This window comes from Bufo gargarizans, chromosome 4 (genome assembly GCF_014858855.1).
Source record: "Bufo gargarizans isolate SCDJY-AF-19 chromosome 4, ASM1485885v1, whole genome shotgun sequence".
NCBI classification, from domain to species: domain Eukaryota; kingdom Metazoa; phylum Chordata; class Amphibia; order Anura; family Bufonidae; genus Bufo; species Bufo gargarizans.
In genome coordinates, this window is record NC_058083.1 from 61,612,866 (window position 1) to 61,633,551 (window position 20,686).

Consider the following 20,686-nt stretch of genomic DNA (forward strand, 5'->3'; position numbering starts at 1 on the left):
AAGATTACTTTTTAAAAACAATATTTTCTATAATAGATAGCTTCATAATTTGAAAAACGTTGTCCAGAGCTCACTGTCTTCAACCAACAACAAGACTTTTCAACCAGAAAAATACATAAGTAACATAAGAGATAGATTCCCAAAACACACATCAGGACTACAAGATCCCGGGAACCTTCAGCTGCTGCATTCCATATGTGGTCCACTTAATTGTAGGTACTGTACTGTATTGAATGTCCTTCTGGGGGTCTTTATGCTGTAAAATCCTTCTGAGGGTCTCTAGAATGACTTCAAAAAATACATTTTCCTGTGGCAAATCTTTTTTGTTACCCTGATTACAACATCACAGATATTAAACTAGACTCATTAACCAAAAAATAACTCACCAAGAAGGAGTTGTTGGAATGAAACTTTCTATGTGTGAATGTAATGATGGTTTATGAAAATGACAATATTAGAGCAAAAGAAGAAGTTTTTCGGGGAAAACTATACAATTAAAAGGAGGCTCTAGTATCCTGTTGGGTGCCTCTAGCCTGGATACAAGATGAAACATGGCCTTTAGCCTGGATACAAGATGAGATACGGCCTTTAGCCTGGATACAAGATGAGATACGGCCTTTAGCCTGGATACAAGATGGGATATGGCCTCTGGCCTGGATACAAGATGGGATACGGCCTCTAGCCTGGATACAAGATGAGATACGGCCTCTAGCCTGGACACAAGATGAGATACGGCCTTTAGCCTGGATACAAGATGGGATATGGCCTCTGGCCTGGATACAAGATGAGATACGGCCTCTGGCCTGGATACAAGATGAGATACGGCCTCTGGCCTGGATACAAGATGAGATACGGCCTCTGGCCTGGATACAAGATGAGATACGGCCTCTAGCCTGGATACAAGATGAGATACGGCTTCTATCCTGGTTATACTGTAGTCTGACATGGAGGCATACAGGCTCCATATGGTATCCTGCAGCAGATGTTGCAGCCGACGTCCCATTGACGCAATGTTATGGAGAAAAATTACAGTTGGAAGTCCTGCCATGAGAGGCAACACATATACTTACAGGATGCCCTGCACATATCACTGAGCTGTTAGTGTCCCTCGTATCACAACTAGGGGTGACTGACTGCTGTATGCAATGGCTTCCCATATCATTACACCAGTAGTTGGGGCAATGTGTCGCACCACAGCAAAGGGATGTCTGTATTGAGTTTTATGGTGTATTCCAGAACGCTGTCCATAGAACATTAGCGCCCCTGTTGAGGAAGGGTTGAGACGTATGCATATATATCCATACATGCATGCAAACACGTGCATGCCTGTATGATATATATGCATTCACTGACTGCCACATCATAGGATCTGCGCACATCTGCCCTTGGTGGCCCACAGGGGCTCAGTGTGGCCCCTGTGGGAAATATGTGCCCCCTTATAGGTCCCTTTCCATATATATATATATATATATATATATATGTGTGTATGAATATGTGTTGTCTGTGCCCCCTTATAGGTCTGTGCCCCTTATATGCCATATGTATACATATGTGTTATCTGTGCCCCTTATATGCCATATGTGGCAAACATCGCCACTTATCGAATGTCTTTCTTGCCCTTACCTCTTCTTCTCCCCCCTCAACCTCTCATCAGCCCTTGCTATTGTCTGACCCCACTTTTTCTTGTACCATAGTAATTTATGTATTGTATGTAAATGAGGCTGTTGGAGGTTTGAAACCAGGTGCGCATGCCTAGTAAAGTCAGTGACTCCCAAACTGTGTGTCGTCCAGTCACTGGGGAAATTGTCTCTTCAATATTGACCTGTTTCTTCAGCTACAAGGGGATTTAAAGTGAAGATATTGAGGGTATACCTTGAAGCTCCGCAACACCATATATATATATATATATATATATATATATATCCCCCATCCCCAATACATGACCTGAAACCAGGTGCATCGGTGTGAATGTGCCCCAAGCGGTCATCCTGATGACTAAAAAGAACTCACCCGGAATGCAAAATGCTACAGGCGGGAGATCAAAGGCCTCTCCCGCCTGTTAGCAAATGGCGCGGCCCCGATGTGCTCGTTCGGGAACGCGCGGGCTGGCGCAGTGACGTCATCTCACTGAGCCAGCCCACGTGTCCCTGATGGTGGCGCGCACGTGCGCCACCGTGTGGGTGGTACGGCAGTGCGGGCCACCGGACACAAATACCCGGCAGCCCCTGCACTGGGGAGGAAGAAGCCGAGCCCCCCTTCCCGCCTGAAGAGGATCGACCCCTGGAAAACGAGCATCCTTGGCATACCCCTGGAGGGCCGAGTATCACCCCACTATCCCATCAACGATTAACCCTTACCTACCCTGACCAACCAACGTACCCCTAATTGTCCTCTCCCTTATCTCTACCCACTCCACCAATCCCCTGTCCCGATGCCAACCCTTTCCTAAGTTAACCCCTGCATCGCCACCAGACCCAGGCCGCTTAACACAGCATGCACCCCTTCCCTCTAATCAGTGCCCCTGCTCTGTCTACCCTGACACCCCTACAGAGCATAAACCCCTTCAGTGCCCCTGCTCATCAACCCTGCAGAGCATTAACCCATTGAGTCCCCTGTTCCCCTGCGCTGCCCCCACAAGTACATGAACCCCTGCATTGCCCTGTTCCTGCAGAGCATTAACTAGCCTGTGAACCCTGGGCTGCATGTAGTAACCCCTGCAGTGCCACAATTGTGTGTTTAACCCCTTGTTCTCCCGTAGGAACAGTAAGTAGCCAGGCGGGTGGGTAATTGATATTGGAGTGTATGTAAGTGTAATATTGTAATGTATAGTTAGTTTGTGGGTGGAATTTGGGAACCGTGTAGTGCAGTTTAGTACTGTATTTATAGTGCTGTATTGTTAGTGTATTGCGTGTGTAGTGTACTAGGTATTAATAAATACTGTGTCTTATTTGTAACTATCTGTGTAATGTGTGGTTATTAGCAATAGTTTAGTAAGGCGCATGCAGCTAGCTTAGTGATTAGCGTGAGGCAAAGTGATATTAGTGTTATTACAAACCAGATTCCCGAAAAGTTGGGACACTAAACAAATTGTGAATAAAAACGGAATGCAATGATGTGGAGATGGCAAATGTCAATATTTTATTTGTAATAGAACGTAGATCACAGATCAAACGTTTAGTCCGAGTAAATGTATCATTTTAAAGGAAAAATACGTTGATTCAAATTTTCACGGTGTCAACAATTCCCCAAAAAGTTGGGACAAGTAGCAATAAGAGGCTGGAAAAAGTAAATTTGAGCATAACGAAGAGCTGGAAGACCAATTAACACTAATTAGGTCAATTGGCAACATGATTGGGTATAAAAAGAGGCATTTTGAGATGCCACACAGTGGTGAAAATGGCCTTGTCCCAACTTTTTGGGGATTTGTTGACACCATGAAATTCTGATTCAACATATTTTTCCCTTAAAATGGTACATTTTCTCAGTTTAAACTTTTGTTCTGTAATTTAGGTTCTATTCTGAATAAAATATTAGAAGTTGGCGCCTCCACATCATTGCATTCAGTTTTTATTCACGATTTGTATTGTGTCCCAACTTTTTTGGAATCCGGTTTGTAGAATATAAAGGTATAAATAGGTGGAGCCATCACTAGACGGCTCCTCCTATTTATGAATATTAATGATAGATATTTACATAAATATTGGTGATAAATATTCCCCCTTTACAGCCCCCTAAGAGCAAGCGAGGAGAAACGCGCGTCGGGGTTGGTGTCTCTCCATTACTCCTGGTTTGTGTTATGCCACTTTGCCTTTGTGTCTCTGTTTATTTGTTATGCCGAGGTGTGTATACATGGGAGTATTTCCTAGTGAGACTCCCAGTACAAGTCAATAACCTCAGCATTTATATTACAGTAGTGTGATGACCACTGTTTTTAATGGCATAATATACCATGTGCAATTTGCACTTACATTATATTGGTGATTGTATAACGATGATGCATAGATTTTGCAGATTCCTCAGACGTAATATACCCACCAGCGGGAGGTTGGGGGGGGGGGGGTACTCTCTTTGTCGCAGTATTGTCCTGCATTTGCTGCTATTATATGTATTTTGTCTAATATCATGTATTTATATATTTTTCAAACAATAAAGAATGAATTTATATTATTTGTGTGTGTTCAGATTTTTGCTGAGCCATAGAACATTCTCCCAGAAGCACTGTACAACAATCAGGTGGTCTCGAGCAAAACTAAGACGGGCAGTAATTTTTTTTGGACAGCAGCAGCTTCCTTCATGGCATTTCTCCATGGACACATGACCAGAGGTTCTGCAGATTGTAGAGTCTTCTGAAGGACTTTTATTTGTTACCCATGGTTTCTTTCTCACCTCTTTCAGGATCGTCTGTTGTGCTCTTGGAGTGGTCCTCACTGGACACCCACTCCCGGGGAGATTAGCTACAGTCCTGAATTTTCATATCTTTACCATGAAACTCTATGGTGATGGATGGTGCCACTGTATCGCATCTCTCGGAGGCATCTGTTTAACACAGATGATTTCTGTATGTATACGTTAACAGACAAAAACATGATGTGAAGACAGACTAATATGTCTTCTGTGTAGTGAAAGTTGTTGAGAACAGATTTGTCAGTAACCAGGCTTCGTGTGCCTTTTATTTATTGAACAAAGCACCTATGAAACTTACACCTAAATTTTTAATCTCCTTAATTGACATTTTGCCAGTTAGTTCTTGTAGCAGTCATTTTCAGTGCTTTTTCTCCCAGCACTATGGCTGTTTACTGCACAGTACAACTATTAAGGTCCCTTTACACGGGATGACCGAGCAGTAGATTGTCGGGAAGGAATTGTTCCTTCTCGTCAGCAAAAGAGAGCTCCTCCAGAGTATGGGTAGGAGCGATCGCTAATGCCATTGCCAATGTAAACACGGCACGATCTTCTGCCAGTAGATGATCACTTTTGTGTGTGCACAAATGATCGAATTAGCTCGTTCTTTGGGTCATCGGTGGTACACGCCAGATAATCGCTAATGAGCGCTCCTATGGCCTGTATAAATGGCCCTTAAGACCGTGTTCATCTATAATCTTGATTTACTGTAGATAACGGTCAGGCCACATTTTATTATTAAACAAATCGTGTGATTTCAAGGATTAACTTTATCGTAAGTGAAACCACATTAATCCAAAGGTTTGACTTGCTTTTCTTACAACTATATGAAATAAATTACCTCACGTTTTCCTTGTTCCTACACCTTTGCTTCCTGCCTTTTTATATTTCCAAGGTGACGTTCCGTTTTACTATGTGATGTGATATCACATCATTGCCTTATAAACAGAGATGGACAGACAAAAAGTTTAACTAAATTGACGCAATTCATTAAACTCGGAGCATAAAAAGAAAAACATTTACACAGAGTGAGTAAAAAAGCATTTATAAAAGAAATACTACATTTCTAGCATACATCACACGTAATGTTCAGAGCAGGATGAGGGGAGACGATTGTGGGGTCCTGTCAGGAAGGATTCATATAAAAACACTGTTCTGTGGAGGGTAACTGAACCATAAGGTTGTAAGGTTCACTCACAATCATTCAACCACACTTCAAAATGACACTTTATTTTTTTTTCCATCATATGTGGACATATCAATACCTGATCTTCTGTCAAAAAGATAAATGTGATGGAACAGAAGAAAAACTGTATAAATTAGCTTTCCGATTACTTGTTAACAGTCGGACACGTCGGACGTATATTCAGGACTACCTTAATGACCTAAAATTACAATCGGACCTCCAGATTTGGCCGTATGGTTCTGAACGTTTATCGTGCATCAATTAACAGTCAGCAAATGATGCACGATCCATTTTAACAATTAAAAACCTACTGTGGCTTTGATGGCCACTCACAGCTGTATCTCTACTGCCTTCTGGCAGCCATATACCCTTAGGGTATGTTTATATGTCATTTCTAGAAGGCATTTCTGCTACTGAAAATCATTTCCTTATATCCACATGGGATTGTTTCTGCTATGTACACATGGATTCTGCAAGCCTATCCAGATGTGAGGGATGAGAATCCATTTTGGATAAACATGTCCTCCATCTTGTGCATATGTGGAAAAATTTATTAGCCAGCTGGCAGGATGTATATAGATCAGAAATTCCCAGCTTTAGGTCAAGATAATAACTGATTCAGCAGCGTGTCTGTGTCAGCTCTCTTGAGCGCTCATAAACAAAACTTCAATTGCAACCCCGACAATCATAGAGGTGGGGGTTTTGCCCTAACACAGATGACCAAGACACTTGCAGCCATTTGTTGCACTTTGTTGATGAAATTTGTGGCATCATAACGCCTAGATCCAAAGCACTCTAAGCCCTTCAGAAAGGTTATGGGTGCCTATAAAAGCATGGGTGCCGACGAGCACACACAACATAACTTATGGAACTATGAAAAGAAGCAGATTTGGCTTCAAAACCAGAAGGCATGTTTGATAAAAAATTATAGATAGCATTTCACCAGGAAATCTTGATACCAACTTGAGAACATAGTGGTGAAAGTGTTCTGGTTTGGGATTGCTTTAATACATCAGGGTCTGAGTGCCTTATCATCATCATAGACACTATGATATCCATTGTACAAGAACCTGCTGGAGGATAACGTGAGGCCATCTGTCAGAAAGACTAAAGCTCAACTCAACATAGAACTGGCAACATGGTGATGACCCTAAACATACCAATAAACCCACCAAAAAATGACTGGTAAAAAAAAAAATAATCCTTCAAGATGCTGGGAGAGTGTAAAACGGACCGGGAATGGAACATAAACAGATTTCCACATCTTTGAGGTTTTGGAGCTGCTCCTAATTTGGCTTACAATACTGACCAGAATACACAAGCAGCCTTATAATATACACCTGCTGGAGGTTGGTTTTGCCAAAGAGGCAGTACCAGGAATTTGATCCATAGAAGAGAGTGTCAGATCTGAAAAATATTCTAGGGAATTATTGCAAATTCATTTCTGGGTTCGTCACTTTGAGTTACCAAATTAAGATTAATATGTCCACATATTTTACATAAACATTTATGTGAGGGTTTCTTCCTTTATCACTATGTCCCTCTGGATTCTCCTGCAGTGGGGGTATAAATACTATAAGAAGAAGTAAAGTTTATTGGGACAATTCATCATCACTGTTCTGATAGTTCCTCCAGAGATCCCAGTCAGTTCACCTTCGGTATCAATGTCTATTTTCATTTTTATAACACTTACATATCCGGCAGTACAGAATAAAGACTTCCACCCCTCAAACATCAGTACCTGTCCCCACTGGGGCTCACAAATCTAAAAATCAGGATTAACCTCACATTATATTTTGGAGTGTAAGAGGAAACCAAAGATGGGGAGAACATACAAACTTCATGCAGATGTTGTCCTTGATGAGATTTGAACCTATGACCTATTCTACCCGCTGAGCTACTATGTCTAAGAAAGTAAATATAATGTGGGTGTCTGGCAGATCCAGTCTAATGTCACCCCAAAAATAAATCCTATTATTGGATGTTCATTGTCTACAAATAACCTACTTAGTAAAAATCTGTGTTCTGCTCTTTGCACATTTTCCACATTCCAAACAAGAATATGGTTTCTTCTCCGAGTTTAAAATTTGATCTTCTTGTATATAATGTTGCACATATAGAAGATCAAAGCTGCTTCTCTTCTGCGTGAATCCTCTCATGTCTAACAAGATTTGATTTATGTGTAAAACATTTCCCACACAGGGAACAGGAATACGGCTTCTGCCCTGTGTGACTTCGCTGATGATCTTTAAGTTTGGCTTTAGTAATAAAACATTTCCCACATTCTGGACATGAATACGGCTTCTCTCCTGTGTGAATTCTCTCATGTTTAACAAGATCTGATGTGTTTGTAAAGCATTTCCCACATTCTGAACACGAAAATGGCTTCTCTCCTGTGTGACTTCTCTCATGTCTCACAAGATTTGATTTATTTGTAAAACATTTCCCACATTCTAAACATATATATGGCTTCTCTCCCGTGTGACTTCTCTGGTGTGCTAGAAGATGTGATTTATTTGTGAAACTCTTCCCACAATCAGGGCAGGAGTACGGTTTATCTGGTAAGTGACTTCGTCTGAGTGTAAAAAGACCCGAGATTTTCGTAATCGCTTTTCCACACTCACCACATTGAAATCTGGTATCTATTTTTGGACCAGCATTTGTGGTAACAATCTGTGATCTGCCAGGAGGAGGTTCCTCATGATTAGTAGATAGATCTGTATTGTGAAGTCCTGGATGCACTTTAAATGTAATGATTTCTCCTGAAGAGTCCTGCGTATCATCTTCATCTTCTACTTTACATTTTAGTGGTAACATGAACTTTCTCTTGGAGCTCTTACTAGGATTTTCTGTTAAGGGAAAAAATGGATTTCATGATTTTTTTGATGAACATGCAGAAAAATCAAAAACAATTACCGGTAATCTTAGGCTAGAAAAACACATGCTGTTTTTTATGCATTTTGAGCTAAAGCCAGAAATGTATCCAGCAGGAAAGGGCAGTAGAAGTATCTCTATTATATTTCCTATTCCTTTTGAATACAATCTAGCCCAAAACCTACCATAAAAAACTGCATGTGTGATTGCCACTTAATACAACTTTATAAAATATGAGGGCGAGTCAAAAACTATCCATACTCTGCCGGTAGAATTTATTTTAATCATCTTTCAGAAAAGACAAATCCATCATTTTTCAATATAATCTTCCCAGTCATTGCTGTGCAGGTTTGAACGCGTTACACCAGTTCATTTGTGATTGCGGTGCGAGGAACAACGGCTGCTCCACTTCTGATTTGCACAAAAGAAAAGCAGTGTGCAATGATTTTTTAGTGGTCTGAGGATATGTCTGGTGCCAATATTTATCGAAGACTTAGTGCACAGTACGGAGAAAGTGTTTTGTTGCAAAGAAGTTTGCAGGAATGGGTGGAGAAGTTCAAGGAAGGTGTCAGTCATGAAGAAGGAGCAGTTTGTCCACAACTGACGACAGCATTGAGCGTGGACTTGAGCAGATTCCATTGGGTAGACGATTGACAGTGGATGATGTGGCCCTACGAGGTTGAAGATTCACGTCTGATGAAGAGGTGAAAAACAGCGGTGCATTTGTGGCTCACAGCTCAGCATAAAACAGTTTTTAATGAGGGAATATAAAAGCTTGGACAAAGTGGATTGAAAAGTAGGAAGATTATGTAGAAAACCTTGTCTTTTTTGAAAGTTGATTCAAATGAATTCTACAGCCAGAGTGTGGATAATTTTTGACTTACTCATATATCAATGATCTCAGATTCTCCTCTGCCTTCGGTAACCACTTTCATTATGTAAATCTTGACATTATAAAATGTATCTGAAAAGCACAACCTTGTCTGGCAACGAAGCCTTGCCTATGCCAACTCACTCACCCTTCTATGCCAGATGGGCATTACTAGAAAAACTTAAATTGTCTCTCCTATGCTACTCACCCATCTGATCAGTCATGGTTTGTGGAGAGAGAGATCACCTTAAGTTTTAAAAGAATGACGTGTGGCAATATACAAAATCAAAAGTCTCACTATAACCATGAATTTTTGATTTAACTAAGGAAGAATATCAGGGAACACCTTAAAGAAAACAGTCATAAAAATACTAATGCAGTAATGTACTGTAATATTGACCAACTTCCATAGTATTCTCAGAACAATAAGTACTGACATACGGACTAATGACCCAAGAAGCAGCTCTAGTTACAGCATATGATTAGTCTTTGGTTATAACTCGTCAGTGTGGCCATCGTTAGTATCCATAATAATCCCTGTTTAATTCACACAGTTCCTACATTATATAAGGAAAGGACAGAGAAAAAGAGAGAAAAGTGAGAAAGGGTTAAAGTAAAAAGAAAGGAAGGACAAGAAAAAGACTTTGACAATGGCTGAATAGTGGGACTCTGAAAAGCTGGACGGTCTATTCGTCTAATCTCAGAAAGAGTTCTGCAGGTCATCGGTGGTGTGGACAGTGGTCATGCATGTAGAGAGGGCTCTGGGCATGCAAGACAAAAAGATGCACCTCAAGGTCACTGTATAAGAAGAACTCCTGTATCCCAAAGGACAACCACATAATCACAAAATTGGTTCTGCACCAACCATCTACTTGAAGCAGGACTGCAGTCACACATTCCACTAGCTCATTTGTCACTGATCTCTCCTCATCTCTAAGAGCGCCTGCACTGGTGCCACAAGAAAGCCAATTGGAGGCATGAATGTTCAAGTGTTCAGTGATGAAGGCAAGTTCTGCCTTGGTACTAATGATGTAAAATAAACATACAATGACATAGGGCACAAGGCAATGGGGGGACGGGACGCCCCGTGTATCGGAGCCACAAAACCCCACCCTCACATATACCGTACTGACAGGGGAATGTGCCAGAAATACAAGGTGCTGAACCACACTATGGTGGGTGAGATGTGGAGTCACCAAGCGTAACCTGTAACTAAAGGCATACTGCAGGTGTACATAATATCACCTAATTACATAGGTCATGGTTGCCAACCAAAATAGACAGTGACCATGGCCTGCCTATGATATAAAGCAGAAAACCAGGTCACAATAAATAATCATAACAAGGTAGCAATAGCATGTGCAAAAATTAACAGCCAAATAAAGACACTGAACATAAACTATGGTTTACATAAGTTACCCATGATGTGTGGAAGCACCAGGTATCTGAACAGAGCTGCACCTCGACGCGCGTTTCACCAGGAAATAAAATAACCCAGCACGCTTTGAAGCAATCCTTCATGCACAGACAGTTGTCGCGCTGATGGAACACACTTTGTACCTTTTTTTTGGGACATTCCCTTTTGTTTGGGGCCCCTCTGGTTCAAAATATAAGGGCATTAATAAAGGTTTCGTGTAACTGGTGTCAACTTCCTCTCCGGCCTCAACATGGTGACAACAAGTAGGCGTTGTACAAAGCCATCCATATGACATTCATGGCAAGCTATTTGTACCACACCTTCATCTTCCGTATGGTACTATACGGTAATATACTTAAACCAATAGAATGTCCGTTATTCTGATACAGAACGGCATCTTTTCGACCAGTTTGGTGCTTGCGAAATTCCAAACAGGAGAACCTTGTATCGGAGAAGAACCGGGGACCTGTGTAGAGTCACTACCACCCTTCTAAATCTACGGGGGTCATTTATTATATTGTGGGAGTGGCATGGGCAGGGCCGTCTCATTCGTCATTTTGTACGCCTGTTTTAGGAGTAGAAAATGGTCTAAATGTAAGACAGCTAGGAAACTGGGAAGCTGCCTTACACTTAGAACTGGCGCTGGATGTGCCGAAGTTATGAAGAGGCCGGCACCTGATCACAACACCGGTGGATCCACCTCCAGTGCAGGGGCTTTGTTAAGACCGGCGTCTAAAACGTGCCCCTATGTATGCCATCACAAAGTCCAGGAAAAGTACAGTGATGGTGGAGTTCAAGATCTGTACAGAATTTTGTCAGAAAATGGTTTGGCCTCTTTAGGTTTTGAGAAAACAGAAGATACTATTTTATATACAAGAAAGAGACGGGAGTATAACTAGTCAAGGACATTTAACGTTTAACAAAATCTCTTTAAAGGGGTTCTCTGGGAATTAAGAAAATGAAAATACTTGATTAATTTATTATTAATATATTCCCAAATACCTTTCATTAGTCAGTCCAGGGACGGCACTGCCGCAGCCGGACACTTCCTCTGCCAGTCAGGGGAATGTCAGCTCCGGTAAGCAGGGGACCAGGAGAGCAGGGCAGACAGGTGCTGGTAGTGGGAGACTCAATTATTAGGGGAACAGATAGGGAAATCTGTCACAAAGACCGTGATCGCGGAACAGTGTGCTGTCTTCCTGGCTCTAGAGTTCGACACATCGCGGATCGGGTTGACAGATTACTGGGAGGGGCTGGAGAAGATCCAGCATACATGGTCCATATCGGAACCAATGACAAAGTTAGGGGTAGGTGGAGAGTCCTTAAAAATTATTTCAGGGGCGCATGCGCGCGGCTCGCGGAGAGGTCATGCTTCCGTGAGCTCCGCTCCGCTCATCGACTTCACCCTGATCTTAGTGCCTTTTATCGGGCTCCATCACGCCTCAAAATCGATGCAGGGAACCCCGAAGATGACCCGCACTAAGGGACGGTCGAGAATTCTGGGTACTCCCGTCCCGTCGCAGACTTTGCCGGAGATCTTCCAACAGACCAGACAGACGGTCATGGTGGACGCAACACCAGCTCCCTCCAGCCCTGAATCCTCGGATGGAGATGAGCCCTCTCCAGACAGAGCTGTTCACTGCTCCGGTCAGGAAGACCTGTACAAGAACATAGCCGCTTTGTTTAAGGTGGAATTGTCACAAGCTGTCTCAGAATTTTCCCGCCAGATTCAAGACCTGGGTAACAGAGTCTCTGATCTAGAGACGAGGGCGGATGACATGGCCGACGACTTGGGCCGTGACAAGGAGGACATTAACAGTCATTCAACCCAGCTTGCAGAGCTGGAACTTAAAATAGAGGACCTTGAGAACAGGTCCAGGAGGGGTAACCTACGGGTCAGGGGCCTCCCTGAAACGTGCAACGATTTGCAATCTACCCTCACCACTCTGTTTGCAGCTCTATTACCACAAGCAGACTCAAACCTCCTAAAGATGGATAGAGTTCATAGGGCACTGGGGAAGCCACGTACTGCGGACCTCCCGAGGGACATTATCCTTAAATTTCATCACCCGGAGAAGAGAGATAAAATCTTGGCTGCTGCAAGGGAATTGCCTTTTCTACCTGGTCTCCCGGCTTCGGTCCACCTCTATGCGGACCTAGCACCATCTACACTTCGCAGACGCCGCAAAATGAGGCCAGTCACACAGGCCTTGCAAAAGGCGCAAATCCGATACCGGTGGGGATTTCCCTTCAACCTGTCATTTGAACTGAACTCTCGCCTACACACGGTCCACTCGCCGGTTGAAGGTCTGGATGCATTACAACGGGCAGGGATCCCCTGTGAATTCCAAGCTCCATCATCTTCCTCGCCGAAACCGCAGAGACCAGCGAGAGTCTGGACCAAGGTTCCTCCTACCTCTGGAGGCCCGAGCAGAGCGAAGATCTCTTGAACGAACCATTCTACCTGATTTAATGTCGGTAATACTCAGACTTTCTTTAACAGGTCACTTCGGGGACTTGTTATTTAACTTCAAAATTGTACTAGGCTAGTTTTATTAATGCAGGGTCTCGATGATACGGTTTATCATGCTGTCCCTACTCTTGGGGTTCTGCGAGATAGTAAGGCTGGCCTATGTGAGGCTATCTTTCTACTCGCATATCCCATCTACTATTGCCCTTTGTTCTGGGCCTAACGGCTCAGCCTATTACCTTCGGTTCTTTTCTGTTAATTTGTGGTTTAACTGTTATGCCATTCTACTCTTGGAGTCTTTAACCAGGGTTATCAATATGTCCATGCTGACGTGTGGGGCCTCTGGGGTGCGATTAGCCTTGGGAGTGGATGACGTCTGGCGCCTATTTTTTAAGAAAAACTTAACCCACTTTTTGCCATTATGTGTAAACTACTCTGTCATAATGTGAGGGATTTGAATTCCCCTCGTAAGAGAAAGACGGCTTTCTCGATATACCTTAAGCATGCGCCCGACGTCATCTGCTTACAGGAAACACATTTTACCCCCACATCCCATCCGAAATACTTTCACCCACAATACTCTAGATTTTATTCTAAGTTCGTTTCAAAATGTCGGGGGGTAATTACTTTGATAAAAAATTCCTTCCCTTTATCAGTCACTCAGACATGTATTGCTCCAGAAGGGAGATATGTGATTGTTGTAGGGACCTGCGGAGAGCAGTCACTTTGCCTAGTTAACACTTATGCTCCCACAGATGATCCTATTGCCTTTTTTGTGAAAATGAGCAGAGTGATCGATACCCTTACGTTTCATAAGTTAGTATGGTGTGGGGATTTCAATTTTACTATTCACCCTGTGTTGGACCGTACTAACCCGCCGGCAACACCACGACCGACGACACAGACTAATAAGGTTAATCACGTTCTCCAATCCCTGTCCTTAGCTGACACCTGGAGGGAGCATAATGGTTCTCAAAGAAGTTACACTTATTATTAGTCAGCTCATCAAATGTATTCGCGGATTGACATGATCCTAGCATCCACCTCTCTCCTTCCCTTCATGTCTTATTCTAGACATGTCGTCTCGTCTTGGTCAGACCATGACATGGTCATTTCAGAGTTTACAGTCCCTCAACAGGGTCGTGGCTCAGTCCAATGGAGGCTAAACGAGTCACTTCTGACTCATCCAGCTCTATATACTCAACTACAAGAAGAACTCGCAAACTTCTTTACTGATAATACCTCCACTGAAATTGACCCTATGACCCTGTGGCTAACCCACAAAGCCTACATGAGGGGCAGTTTCATAAGTAAAGCTATCAAAAGAAAGAGGGAACGCACTAAGGCCCAAGCAGGTCTGGAAGCCAAGTTGAGCAGGCTAGTCTGGACCCATCAAGGATCGCCATCACTGTACCTACTTAAAGCGATAAAAGATGTTAAGCAGCAACTTAACATGATCCTAACAAATAATACAGAAAAAGCCCTTAGATGGACGAACTCCTTCTACTATAAATATGCCAATAAGCCGGATAAGTTGCTAGCCAACCAGCTTAAAGCTAAGCAACGGATAAATCATGTCTTTAAAAGAAATACGAGGTCAGGCCACACCACTTCTAATCCTGACACCATCTATGCAACGTTTCAAAAGTTTTATACCCAGCTCTACTCTGCCCCTATAGAAGGATCAGGCCCGATTTTATATCATCGGCGCACCTACCCGTCTTATCCCCTGAGTCCCAGTCGGAGCTAAATAACCCTCTCTCAGCTGAGGAAGTGGAACACGCCATCAAGTCCCTAAAATTAGGTAAAGCCCCGGGCCCAGACGGCTATTCCGCCCTGTACTATAAAAAGTTTGCCCCTTTACTCATCCCTCATATAGTCAATTACTGTAATCATCTGCTGCGAGGAGCCATACCTCCAGAAGAATTCCTGAAAGCTTCAATCACGGTTATTCCTAAACCCAACAGAGACCCTTTAGTCCCTTCCAATTACAGGCCGATCTCTCTACTAAATATTGACAATAAACTTTTCACTTCTATTTTAGCTGGTAGACTCAATAGGCTCCTCCCTAGCCTTATTCATAAGGACCAGGTCGGTTTCATACCAGGCAGGGAGGCTCCTGAAAACATTAGAAAAATCCTTAACGTTATCCATACGTCTAATAAAACGAAGGTCCCGCTAGCCTTTTTGGCCCTCGATATTGAGAAGGCCTTTGACACTGTCATCTGGCCATACCTGTACGGAGTCCTTTCAACAATGGGAATGAAGGGCCCCTTCCTGGCAGCTATACAAGCTCTTTACTCCAAACCAGAAGCGTGCCTTAAACTACCCTCTACAAAGGTTTCCCACATCCCAATCAGAAGAGGTACGAGACAGGGATGTCCTCTTTCCCCGGCATTATTCGCACTAGCCATAGAGCCCCTAGCAGCACACATAAGATCCCATCCTGATATTAAGGGATTAGTAATTGGGGGGATGGATTATAAGTTAAATCTCTTTGCAGACGACCTTCTTCTACAGTATCTATTACCAACTCCATTATCTCCTTTCCTTCCCTCTTAAAACTATTAGAGTAATTTACTTAAGCTTCTGGCCTTTCTATCAACCACTCCAAATCTGAATTGCTCTTATGTAACACCCCTGCCCCCGCTAAAACGCTGATACAACAACATTTCCCATTCCAGCACAGACCCCACCACATCTCTTATCTGGGAATACTGCTGCCAACTTCCCTTGACATGGTCTATAGGACCAACTACTTACCTATGTACCGTAAGATTCGGCAAGATTTAGCATCCTGGCAATCACCACAGACCTCACGGGTGGGCAGGATAAACATCATCAGAATGGTGGTCCTCCCTAGACTCCTATACCTGTTCAGGGCCTTACCAACCCCAGTTCCGGTAAAGGATCTTAGATCCATTCAGAGGGATGTGATGAGGTTTATTTGGGCTAACAATCGCCCGCGTATTTCTAAATCTACCATGTGTAAGCATAGGTCTAAGGGGGGTTTATCAGTCCCCGATTTTGTGAAATACTACCAAGCGGCTAGATTAGCCCAGATGTTTTTGACTCATTTAGCTCCGCGAGAACATCCGATATGGATCTCGCTTGAATGTTCCAATCTTAACCCCTACACATGGACGGCACTGACATGGGACACCTCTCCTACGTGGCGACTCTCCCGTCATAGTACTTACTGTTAATTTGAAGGTCGGTTCAAATTTGCCCTTCAAGCCATGCCATCCCCGCTACTGAGTATCATAGGAAACCCAGCCTTCCTACCAGGCCTCCAATACCGCAACCTTGAGTGGTGGTCAAACAACCAGCTATGTAGGCATCATAGGTTCATTATTAGAGGTAAATTAATGTCCCTTGCAGATTTTAAAGGCAAATATTCTCCTCCTGCCAGGGATTATCTTATTATGGGTCAGATATTTTCCTACTCGAGATCTGTTCAGATCCCTAACCGAAAAGTGAAATTTACTTCTATGTTATCAAGAATACATGGAGCCCTCAACACTATTCCTGAAGGCCAAAAGCTGCCTTACATGAGAGCCTGGGAGGAAGACCTACATCAGGAGTACCCACCCTCCAAATGGTTCCAACGCTCACAGATCCTTTCCAAGGGTTCTTGGCAAGTCACGCTAGCCGAATCCTCCATAAAAGTGATGCACAGAACTTATATGGTCCCTACACGACTTCACTGCATATACCCCGAAGTATCCCCTATGTGCTTTAGAGGTTGTAATGAGGAGGGGTAAATGCATCATATTTGGTGGTCTTGTCCTGCGGTAGGGCGGTTCTGGACCCAGATAGCGAATCTGATGTCGTCAGTGCTAGACTACAATTTTCCTTTAACATTACCATTTTGCCTCTTAGGGGATAAACCCCACGGGCTATCCTATGCAAGGTTTAAACTTTCTCAATATATATTGCTTGCAGCTCGAATCCATATTGCTTTTAAATGGCGCTCAGATTCGCTGTCCTTTCAGGCTGTCCTGGATAGGATTAATAAAATATTGATATTTGAGAGATTGGCGGCCATCCGCACTGACTCATTTTCCACTTTTGAAAAGGTTATCCTCACCACACTCTCCAGATCTACGTCTTAGTATCTCCCTATAAGGATTGTGTTTCTGTCTAACCTAATGCAGGAGGACTGTCTTTCTGCACCGCTCCTCAAGCCCAGTATTTGTATAACCCTACTGAAGGGTTAAAGAATATGCCAACGATAGGCTTGTCTCCAAGAGATGTTTTGTTTTCATGTAATAATTCTCATCATTTACCAGTCATATTGCTTTTTTCTATGCAAAATTCAATAAATACCATTTGAAACAAAAAAAAATATTTCAGGGATTTAGGTCAAAAGCTTAGGGCAGGGACCTCAAAGGTAGTATTTTCCGAAATACTACCTGTACCACGGGCCACACAAGAAAGGCAGCGGGAGATTAACAAGTGGCTCCAGAACTGGTGTAGGAAGGAGGGGTTTGGGTTCCTGGAGAACTGGGCGACTTCTCTATCGGCTACAGGCTCTATCGTAGGGACGGGCTGCACCTCAATGGGGAAGGGGCAGCTGTGCTGGGGAGAAGATGGCTAGAAGGTTGGAGGAGTGTTTAAACTAGGGACTGGGGGGGGGTAATTACATTATAGGAGGGGAAGATAGTGCAGATAGAGACCGGGGGAGGTAGTGAGACTGGGGGAGGAATGGAAGGAGGGACTAGAACAGTTCAGAAGGAAAGGTGTAGGGTAAAAAAATATACATAAACCTCTCAAATGTATGTATACTAATGCCAGAAGCCTGACTAATAAATCTGAGGAGCTGGAATTTGTGATGTGTGAGGAGGACTATGACATAGTGGGAATAACTGAGACACGGCTGGATGATAGCTATGACAGTGGGAATAACTGAGACACGGCTGGATGATAGCTATGACATAGTGGGAATAACTGAGACACGGCTGGATGATAGCTATGACAGTGGGAATAACTGAGACACGGCTGGATGATAGCTATGACAGTGGGAATAACTGAGACACGGCTGGATGATAGCTATGACAGTGGGAATAACTGAGACACGGCTGGATGATAGCTATGACAGTGGGAATAACTGAGACACGGCTGGATGATAGCTATGACAGTGGGAATAACTGAGACACGGCTGGATGATAGCTATGACAGTGGGAATAACTGAGACACAGCTGGATGATAGCTATGACATAGTGGGAATAACTGAGACACGGCTGGATGATAGCTATGACAGTGGGAATAACTGAGACACAGCTGGATGATAGCTATGACAGGGGGAATAACTGAGACACGGCTGGATGATAGCTATGACAGTGGGAATAACAGACACGGCTGGATGATAGCTATGACAGTGGGAATAACTGAGACACAGCTGGATGATAGCTATGACAGTGGGAATAACTGAGACACGGCTGGATGATAGCTATGACAGTGGGAATAACTGAGACACGGCTGGATGATAGCTATGACAGTGGGAATAACTGAGACACGGCTGGATGATAGCTATGACAGTGGGGAAAACTGAGACACGGCTGGATGATAGCTATGACAGTGGGAATAACTGAGACACGGCTGGATGATAGCTATGACAGTGGGAATAACTGAGACACGGCTGGATGATAGCTATGACAGTGGGAATAACTGAGACACGGCTGGATGATAGATATGACAGTGGGAATAACTGAGACACGGCTGGATGATAGCTATGACACTGGGAATAACTGAGACACGGCTGGATGATAGCTATGACAGGGGGAATAACTGAGACACGGCTGGATGATAACTATGACAGGGGGAATAACTGAGACACGGCTGGATGATAGCTATGACAGTGGGAATAACTGAGACACGGCTGGATGATAGCTATGACAGTGGGAATAACTGAGACACGGCTGGATGATAACTATGACAGGGGGAATAACTGAGACACGGCTGGATGATAGCTATGACACTGGGAATAACTGAGACACGGCTGGATGATAGCTATGACAGTGGGAATAACTGAGACATGGCTGGATGATAGCTATGACAGTGGGAATAACTGAGGCACGGCTGGATGATAGCTATGACAGTGGGAATAACTGAGACATGGCTGGATGATAGCTATGACACTGGGAATAACTGAGACACGGCTGGATGATAGCTATGACAGTGGGAATAACTGAGACACGGCTGGATGATAGCTATGACACTGGGAATAACTGAGACACGGCTGGATGATAGCTATGACAGGGGGAATAACTGAGACACGGCTGGATGATAACTATGACAGGGGGAATAACTGAGACACGGCTGGATGATAACTATGACAGGGGGAATAACTGAGACACGGCTGGATGATAGCTATGACAGTGGGAATAACTGAGACACGGCTGGATGATAGCTATGACAGTGGGAATAACTGAGACACGGCTGGATGATAGCTATGACAGGGGGAATAACTGAGACATGGCTGGATGATAGCTATGACAGTGGGAATAACTGAGACACGGCTGGATGATAGCTATGACAGTGGTAATAACTGAGACACGGCTGGATGATAGCTATGACAGGGGGAATAACTGAGACACGGCTGGATGATAGCTATGACAGTGGGAATAACTGAGACACGGCTGGATGATAGCTATGACAGGGGGAATAACTGAGACATGGCTGGATGATAGCTATGACATAGTGGGAATAACTGAGACACGGCTGGATGATAGCTATGACAGTGGGAATAACTGAGACACGGCTGGATGATAGCTATGACAGGGGGAATAACTGAGACATGGCTGGATGATAGCTATGACATAGTGGGAATAACTGAGACACGGCTGGATGATAGCTATGACTGGGCAGTTAATGTACCGGGTTACAGTCTGTTTAGAAAGGATCGTCAGAACCGGAGAGGGGGAGGGGGGTCTGCCTCTATGTAAAGTCCTGTGTAAAGCCCACACTCCGTGAAGATATAAGTGAGGGACATGAACATGTGGAGTCTCTGTGGGTAGAGATACATGGAGGCAAAAACAATAATAAATTACTAATAGGAGTTTACTATAAACCACCTAATATACCAGATCGATATAAGCAACCATGGTCTCCTTTGATATATGATATCCAGATATTTAAATATTATGACATATATTTTTTTGTGTACCTTGTACCCTTACCCCATGATCTCTAATGTTGCTACATGACTATATGCGTTATGGATTTGTACAATAATACACCCCCGATATATACCTCTGAAAGCCAGGATTATGTACAACCCTATATATAATATATGCATTTCAATTTATTATTTTACCTTAGGCCGTGAACAAGGTCTCGGGATGAGACCGAAACGTTAACGTTGGCCTTAATTCTCTGGATGGATAAATAAATAAATAACTATTCAACTCGAGTGCCGCGGTCTTATATATTTTACATATCGACTGACATTACCGCTGAGCACCG

The 20,686-nt window shown here is 43.4% G+C and overlaps 1 protein-coding gene across 1 annotated transcript in view; it reads right to left on the minus strand.

Moving 5' to 3' along the window:
- Positions 1-5,479: 5,479 nt before the first annotated feature.
- Positions 5,480-20,686, minus strand: part of LOC122933853 (oocyte zinc finger protein XlCOF8.4-like) — a 44,666-nt gene continuing 29,459 nt past the window's right edge. Inside the window, exon 9 of the mRNA XM_044288934.1 lies at positions 5,480-8,436. Coding sequence (XP_044144869.1) covers positions 7,712-8,436 — 725 coding nt within the window. The 3' untranslated portion in view covers positions 5,480-7,711. The remainder of the gene's footprint in view (positions 8,437-20,686) is intronic.